At 42.9% G+C, this 9,031-nt stretch overlaps 1 protein-coding gene across 1 annotated transcript in view; it reads right to left on the reverse strand.

Annotated features, from left to right (window-relative positions):
• cgref1 (cell growth regulator with EF-hand domain 1) overlaps positions 1-8,474 on the reverse strand; it is a 16,339-nt gene extending 7,865 nt beyond the window's left edge. Inside the window, exons 1-3 of the mRNA XM_084337278.1 lie at positions 8,220-8,474; positions 7,533-7,644; positions 5,876-5,950 (exon numbers count right to left, since the gene is read on the reverse strand). Coding sequence (XP_084193404.1) covers positions 5,876-5,950; positions 7,533-7,644; positions 8,220-8,253 — 221 coding nt within the window. The 5' untranslated portion in view covers positions 8,254-8,474. The remainder of the gene's footprint in view (positions 1-5,875; positions 5,951-7,532; positions 7,645-8,219) is intronic.
• Between the last annotated feature and the right edge of the window lie 557 nt (positions 8,475-9,031).

Consider the following 9,031-nt stretch of genomic DNA (forward strand, 5'->3'; position numbering starts at 1 on the left):
TCTGAGCTGGTGATGGAAGTATCTAGGAGGGAGTTTCATGTCTCAGTTCCCCCTGTCTCTGGCTCCAGTTCCTTCTTTTTTCTTTTCCAGTTTACCAGTAATCTTCTCTTTTAACTCATTCAGCGCCAAAAACGAGATATCTCATTTCTGAAAGCCAACGCTTAACACATTGAGCGCCATAAGCTTCCCCCATCCTTCACTGTCTAGCGCCGCTTTTCATGACCATTTTCGTGATATTTCACGATCTTTGTGGACACTATTGTATATTCTATATTATAGCTATGGAGACAATAGTATGGCTAATTTGACAGACACTATTTCTAGTCCAACATGTAAAAAATAGTTAGTTTCTACACACTGTAGTTTGTAGTTTATTACACGCTAAACATCGTCCATTTCCAAGATAATCCAGTCTTTTTCCATAGATTGCGAGATAAAACGCGTTATATGGAATAAAACCAAACCGTTCTGGTTGATCCCCTGAAACCCTAAATACTCCCAAATCAAATGTATATACCATGTACATATGTGTATAGAGCTGCCGCGGTATTGATGTTTTCCTTACCGCACTAATTTGCAAAATATTTCCTACCGCCGCGGTAGTCTACTCTTTATAGCATATAGCCTGCCTCTAGTCTAAATGTCTATCTTTAGAGGATGACTTTGCAGCATGAATATTGTTTGGGATTCGGCAAGCACGCATTAGTTATTGAAAGTGAAACACGGATTCGAAGTTTCCCCTCTGGTCGTGCGCAGTTCACTCGGTGTCGCGGGCAGGGGTGGTTACCCCTAACCCCCCCGACCCTTTCTTATTATTATTACTATAAAGTTACTACTTTATAATAAAGGCATTCATTTTGTGGCATTAACATTATATAGTTATACGTTCAATAACATCAGCGTATTTACCGGACCATAGCATATTCATATCTCGGTTCCTTTCTTTGCTCAGAGCGTGCTGAGTTGTCCCATTCTGCGGTCTGTTAATAAAGTTTTCAATCAGACAAGTGTATAGAACGAAGGGCTTTTATTATAACATTCGTTGCAGACAGTAAAATCATTATGTCTCGTTTAGTACTCCTTAGGAGCGATGGTAGTCCACTCCGGCGGAGAGTTAAAGCTAACGTTATTAGCCGTGTTGTGATGAGCTGACATTCAGGAAGTAAAAACCTAATACGCGCTTGCCGATTGGTGGTAACACACTGCATGACGCTACAACGTGTGACGCGTCTCTCTTCTGACCAATCAGTGGTCTGCAATGTTTCACGTGACTTTTCTGGTACCCAATAGGGTCGCTTGGAACCTCGATAGAGGAGTAGGGTATATCTGCAGAGCCGCAAGCCCAACGAGAGGAGGGTAATTTATTATTATTATTATAAAAAACAGCGGTGACGCGGTATTCAGCCTACTCTGCGGTGGCCGTGATGTAACAGCGATACCGCGGTAATGCGGTAATCGCGGCAGCTCTATATGTGCATTCATGAAATCATCGTTTTAACTCAAAACTGTGATCGTGTTTGTCGAGCATGTTTTACGTTTGATAAAACACAAAACTGTGATCGTTACAGAAACATGTTTCAGGTTCGGTAAAATAGACATAGGGGGTCCTTACCTTAGCCAGAAGGTAATCCAAAAAGAATAATTCCAATGATCCCATCGGCGATCACGATTACTCGTTTATATGTAATTACACGTGTTTACGGGACACTATAGGTTTTGAGGCGAGCAGATCTGCTAGCGATTGCGTTGGAAGAGCTCCTCCCCCTCAGAGCGAGTCTCGATAGTCCGGTTCATTCATTGCCTCTCCTGACCCATTTCTTTCTGAGTTCAAAAGGTAGGTGATACTGCCACCTGGTGAGATTCGATCAGCATTGCAATTCCAACGTAGCAAACGAGCCATGGACACATAGAATGATCCGGATGATGGTTTAGAACGGGAATCAGAGGAAAAATATCAAAGGATCAAAACCCGAAAACCCCAAAATGTCTCGGGTATGGCGCTCAACCACTGGCGAGATAACCCGAGAAATGTCGGGTATGGCGCTGAATGAGTTAAGCGCCAAAAACGAGATATATATTTTTTTTTATCTACTTTTTCTCCCCATTTTCTATTTTTTCTCCCATCCCAATTTCGTATTATCCAATTCTACCCTCCCCTGTCTCGAACGTTGTTAGACCATGCCTCCCACTGGTCGGCTGCAATGTGGACGAAGCCTTGCATCACGTGTCTCCTCCAGTACACGAGGAGGCAGCCGTCGCATATTTTCACCTGCACAGCGCAATGTCTCAGTGGCGAGGAGTAACGCGTGGGAGGCTCACGCTGCCCCCGATACTTCCTGATTCTGCTGTACAGGCGCACCAACCGACCTGTAGGAGTCGCTGTCCACAACGTCCGATCCCCACCCACCGGCTTTCCCACCCCCTAATTCTGCCAATTGTATTAGTATGAACGACCAGCCAAGCCGGAAGCAACGCCGAGAGCTGGGCTCCAACCCAGCATCTCCTGCGTTAGTGGCGAGCGCCTTGCCCACTGCGCCACCTAGCCGCCCCAAAAACGAGATATCTAATTTATTTTCCGTTTTTAGTTTTCTTAAAAAAAATTATCCACTTTTTCTCCTTATTTTTCTCTTATCCCCAATCTCTTATTGCCAATTCTCCCCTCCCCTGTCTTGAACGTTGCTAGACTATGCCTCCCACTGGTCGGCTGTAGTGAGGATAGAAGCCTTGCATCACGTGTCCCCTCCGGTACACGAGGAGGCAGCCTGTCGCATCTTTTCACCAGACAGCGCAAACTCTCAGTGGCGAGGAGTAACGCGTGGGAGGCTCACGCTGCCCCCGATACTTCCTGTTTCTGCTGTACAGGCGTCACCCAACCCACCTGTAGGAGTCGCTGTCCCCAACGTCCAATCCCCACCCACCGGCTTTCCCACCCTCTAACACTGCCAATTGTGTTAGTATGACGGCCGGAAGCAACGCAGAGAGCTGGGCTCGATACCAGTGTCTCCTGCGTTGGTGACAAGCGACTTGCCCGCTGCGCCACCCAGCCGCTCCTTTCGTTTTCTTTATTATTATTGTTCTAAACACTCACGCAGGCCTTTGTGAGTCTTCCTGTGGCCTCTGATTAACTTAGAATTGAAATGACGAAACGCCCCCCCCCCCCCCCCGATGGCTTTGTGAAGAAACATATGGTCGTGTTTACCTTTGACCTGGAAATAATATAGGTTTCAGGCGAGCAACCGCGAGATTTGCGCATATGCGCACAAAACACTATATCACAATCCAGAAAACAAGCCTGGATTATTGTGAAACGGGGCGATTTTTTGCGTGGGATAGCGCACGAACGAAGGTATGTAGAAATAAACCGCTTTGTCCCTGTTGGAGTATAAATAGTGCCTGTCAAATGAGCCATACTATTGTCTCCATAGCTATAATATAGAATATATGATGGGTCCGCAAACATCGTGAAAATGGTCAATAACGCTGGCGCCAGGGAGTAAAGATGGAAAAACAGCGTGGCAGTCAATGAGTTAAACTGTGTTTTACAGGAGGCGTATATATTTATATGTATATATTTAACTAGCCTATGACTAGTACAACCTGTTCCTACTTCAATGTAGTTGAGAAGCCACATTTTATGGTGACTTCACGTGACACACAGACACATATACTGTACACATACACACACACACACACTCATCCCATAAACCAGTGCTTCTCAAACTTTTTCTGTCAGGCCCCCCTTTGGCGGACCAAAATATTTTGGGCCCCCCCCCCCCCTCGCCCCAACAAAATAGTCATGAAAAGGGCCATGTTTAAATTTATTGAAATAACACCAATATCGTGACCTTTCAAATTGGCCCTATATTTTGTTTTCAGAGCTGTCATGGATGAAAAGCCAGCTTCACACAGATACTGTATGTGGTGCTGAATGGTATCAACACCTTAACTGCTGCATCATGAGATACTTGGTGGGCCATGAGATGAGATACTTGGTACTCAGCACCACACTCTGAAACTAGCTCTCCAGGTGGTATCAGATGAGATTTCAAAGAGTTCTTCCAAGAGTTTGGATGGAGATGTGTCAGGAAGCTTTGTCTCAATGTTGTCTGTAAAGGTTTTTTTTATCCAGAGTAACTTGGTGATCCTTTTCTGCGTTTTATTAAATAATGATTTTGAGAAATGGTATTTTCATGGAGAACAGTGCAGCTGCAACAGATAGAACTTTAGTGATAATTTTATGTAATCCAAAAAAAATAATTTTTTTTTTTATAAATCTCAAGGCCCCCCCTGTCATGCCTCTGCGCCCCCCCTGGGGGGCGCGCCCCCCACTTTGAGAAACACTGCCATAAACACACCCCACCCAGAGCAGTGTTTGTGAAACATTGAGGCTTGCTTGGGCTGCTATATTATCTCTCTTTATTATTACACAGTCAAAATAATATATCAGCGCAAGCAGGGAAGTGCCTTTCTAGCCATTCTAATTCTACACTGGAAACAAACGCATGCTCTATCATCTGGTCTACAGACGTACAGATGGAGAATCTGCTCCATAACGGAGACTTCGTCATAATCTTATCAGTCAATAAGACAGGCCTCCAGCCACCTCACCTGCCACGACACAGCACAAAGTCCACAGATTGAGTGAGATAGAACTTATATCAATGGTGCTTTAATTTTGTGCTTCTGAATTAATTTAGCATGTTTGATTAAAGGTAGAACATACCTGCCACCTGTAGTCAAAAGAGCCCTGCTTGGTATTACACTTTGTTTTCATTTGTGTTTAGTAACTGATTATACAGTGAATTTCTCCAGACCTCTCTAGGCAGATGTGTGGCTAGTAATACCAAACCCTCCCCCGGGCCCTACCCCAACTCAACTCCAACCCACACAACAGGAGAGGACAGGGAGAAATTTAGATTTCTAGGGAAATACGTCGTTTGTTATTAACTACCAAAAGTACTTGACCCAAAGTAGTTATCAACTGAAATTCTGAGGTTTGAATGTAGTTAAAATGCCACCCAACCCAACTACTGCAAAATATAGGTAAACTAGTAATTGAACTACATGTAGTTTACTACTCCCAAAACTGCAATCCACTTTGTTACCATAGTAAACAGGAAGTCAGAGCTAACATACCGGTACTGTGAAAGGCATGTACTGTATAACTAACCAGTCAGGAGGTTGACTTGATACCACCTTTTGATATACAACCATTGGCAACCATTCATGTCTGTGTGTTGACTGAGAAACTGACATGCAGTTGGAATTTTTGGTATAGGTGTGCACAGGGGCGTAGCTGGGGGGGGGGGGGTAGCTTAGGATGATTCCAAGGGCCCAGCACTGGGGGGGGGGGGGGCCCAAAAAAAAAGAAAAAGAAATGTTTTTTTTACTAGACATCACTCTTGTATTATTGATGCTCTCATTGATACTATGTTTGTTTCTGAAGTGTGTGTGTGTGTGTGTGTGTGTGTGAGATATATAGAGAGAGAGGGGGGGCTTTGGTAGACTATTGCATTGGTCCATTCATTGAAGATGAACGCAATGCGACATCCTTTACTAGGCTCACCCACCAACAGTGCAGGTGCTGAACTGCTGATCCGAATGTATAGGTAAAAACCATATTATGCGTTTTCATCAATAAAAAAATTGCCAAAAAAGAAAACGCTCGCGCGCTTACACGCGCTCGCATTCACTGGGGGCCTACAAATACATTCTTTCATGGGGCCCAGAATCTGGAGCTACACCCCTGGGTGTGCATAATACAGATATACAGATGACCTCTGTAGCCAGAGGCCTGTGTTGCACACCCACCCACTTAGACATAGAAAACATGTCAATCCCCTAGCCAGGCTCCTATTCCCGAGCTGCCACTCACCTGTGGTCCTCCTCTCCAGATCCAAAGGGATTGGCTAGTTCTGTCGAAGGGGGTGGGGCATCAACTGACTCTGCCCTATTAGAGATAATAAGTAAAAATAAAAATAATAAAAAAGAATTCAACAAAAGATGTAAACATAACCACACTGCTTCTTATAGTAACGTATCTGGATAGTTTCAACTTACTTCACCTCACCTCACCTCACCTCACATGCATGATGCATGATGCATGTGTGTGTGTGTGTGTGTGTGTGTGTGTGTGTGTGTGTGTGTGTGTGTGCGCGCGCGCGCGCGTGTGTGTGTGTGTGTGTGTGTGTGTGTGTGTGTGTGTGTGTGTATGCGTGTGGCAGGGGTTCCAAAGGTATACATTCCAGACCAGCACTCAACAATAACCCATATCAACTGACATAGTTTGCTTATCTATCCTATGGAAACATAGCAAAGAACCACACAAAAGTTTATATATTTCCATTCACCAGGGTTATTCAATTTTATTTGTATTTCATTTGTTTTCAATTCAGTTGAGTTTCAGTTAGTTTCCGAAGTGGGATGGCTAGTTTTTGTTTAGTTTTTATTGTTTTAAAAACATTTAGTTTTAGTTTAGTTTTTATTAGTCAGGTGCAAAATGTAAGACGTTCAGAATAGGTATTGTGTAATACAGACACATTTGTAAAGACAATTGTCTCACAGTCATATAGACATCCCAGTTTCAATAAACACATGCACCAATGCCTCCTCGCATTGTTTGTTTTGTTTTGTTCATTTTAAGTGATACATGGAGCGTATTGTAAACAGAAAAGGGCATTTACATGTGCAAATTAAAAACCGGAAACTTCAATATCGCAAAGAAATATCTGATTATTCATGTGCCTGTAGCTAAACAAACGTATCCATGAAATCCGAATTACAAGAGCCAGAAGGAGTTCTTTATGCAGACCAACAATACAGCTAAACTAATCTACTCACTCATGCAGAAACATAATTAGAGGTACAGCTATTCATAAATCTCACAAGTCGATTTGATTTTGATTATTGGGGTCATGATTAGATTAAAAATCAATTATCAATTCAATACAGATTTAGATTGTTTTGAGTTAATTTTCGCATTTGACTTTGGCACACAATTTAATAAGTCACACTGAATCAAATATAAACGTTTCCAGTTAAGTCCACTCAATATGAAACATTAATGCAATAATTTGAACAGAAACATGTTACTGGCAGTCGTCTCTACAATAACAAAGCAAGGCAAACAAAATAAACACCCTGAACTAGATGTGCTGGTGAGAGTCAAACAGAGCCAAAGAGAGAGAGAGAGAGAGAGAGAGAGAGAGAGAGAGAGAGAGAGAGAGAGAGAGAGAGAGAGAGAGAGAGAGAGAGAGAGAGAGAGAGAGAGAGAGAGAGAGAGAGAATAGGATAGATATAGACAGATAGATAGATAGATAGATAGATAGATAGATAGATAGATAGATAGATAGATAGATAGATAGATAGATAGATAGATAGATAGATAGATAGATAGATAGATAGATAGATAGATAGATAGATAGATAGATAGATAGATAGATAGATAGATAGATAGATAGATAGATAGATAGATAGATAGATAGATAGATAGATAGATAGATAGATAGATAGATAGATAGATAGCAGTTTACCTCTGGTCTACTGTTAGTCCAGGAGCAGCCAGACTCAGGTGTACGAGCAGGCAGAGGGAGACAACACATACTGTGATAATCCTGTCGCCACCAGACCTGACTGCCCACGCACCTGCAAGAATACAGCATTCATTCATTAATTTTCAACTCTGTGGTTGCCTAAAAACAAATAAAATATAAAAGCTCCCAGACGTTTTTTGTTTGGCAATGCAGTCTTCTTCCTCCTAAGGCGAACCATACTGTTATTCTGCTATAGCTAATATTAGTTCATTATACCTTGCTTCCAATATAGGCTATAGTCGAGGGTAATTGCAGTATAAACCTATGACCATTGGGTCAATTTCCTCATCACTGGAGAAATGGTCAAATGGCTTTAGCTCAAATTGCAGATGTTGGATACATAAACCATTACTTCAAATCAGCTACTGCCTTCCTATAATATCACAAGCAGGAATATTAGTCTATGAATTATACCAAGGCGTTCCCAGCATCAAATCGTAGTATAGCATCCCTATAACGCAGTCTAGTTATGGTTTAACATAGAGAGGATATTAATTATACAGTAAGCAATGCATTGTCTTCCGTGCACCTTATTTTGTACAGTATAACCTACTGTAGCCCAAGGTTCTTGTTTTTTGTATATAGCCAGCCTATAACTATTTCTGAATACCTTTGTTGTAAACCTACCTGTCGGCATATTTGATTGGTATACAGACAGCATTCTATCGCACGGTTCTTCTATTTCGTATTTTTCTAGGATGTACTTTCATAACGATGTCTTTTTCTTGCACCGTATCACACACCGCCCTTCGCGCTCCCGGTCTGCAGTGCGCAACAGACAGAGCAGCGCAGCGCCACAGCGGACGGATGCACTCTGTTTTGGTCAATGACAGAGTCCACGTGGAACCCTATGCGTGGAACCCCTGGCTGCTATCGTGTCAACGTCTCTCTCTCAACGTCTCTCTCTCTCTCTCTCTCTCTCTCTCTCTCTCTCTCTCTCTCTCTCTCTCTCTCTCTCTCTCTCTCTCTCTCTCTCTCTCTCTCTCTCTCTCTCTCTCTCTCTCTCTCTCTCTCTCTCTCTCTCTCTCTCTCTCTCTCTCTCTCTCTCTCTCTCTCTCTCTCTCTCTCTCTCTCTCTCTCTCTCTCTCTCTCTCTCTCTCTCTCTCTCTCTCTCTCTCTCTTTCCATCTTTGGCTCTCGATTTATCCGCTGCGCCACGTCTACTTCTCAACGAGAAAGCACGATTCCGGTTGCAAGGCTCGTTGTTTCGCACTGTTGCAGTTTCCATCATCTCTCTATCATCATCATCATCACCTCCTCCCCCTCCGCATTCCCCTCCTTTTAGTGGAATTGTATAATTCATTCGGGTAAATAAATACATAGGCCAACTGACTTTATTTTCAAATAACCCAGCCTGTGTGTGTGATGACGCTTACACTATACAATTAAAACGGCCAGGCTGTGTTGGCTTACGTTCACCAATAGATGGCGGTCCTGTCA

The sequence above is a fragment of the Notolepis coatsorum genome (genome assembly GCF_963971535.1).
Source record: "Notolepis coatsorum genome assembly, chromosome: 20".
NCBI lineage: Eukaryota > Metazoa > Chordata > Actinopteri > Aulopiformes > Paralepididae > Notolepis > Notolepis coatsorum.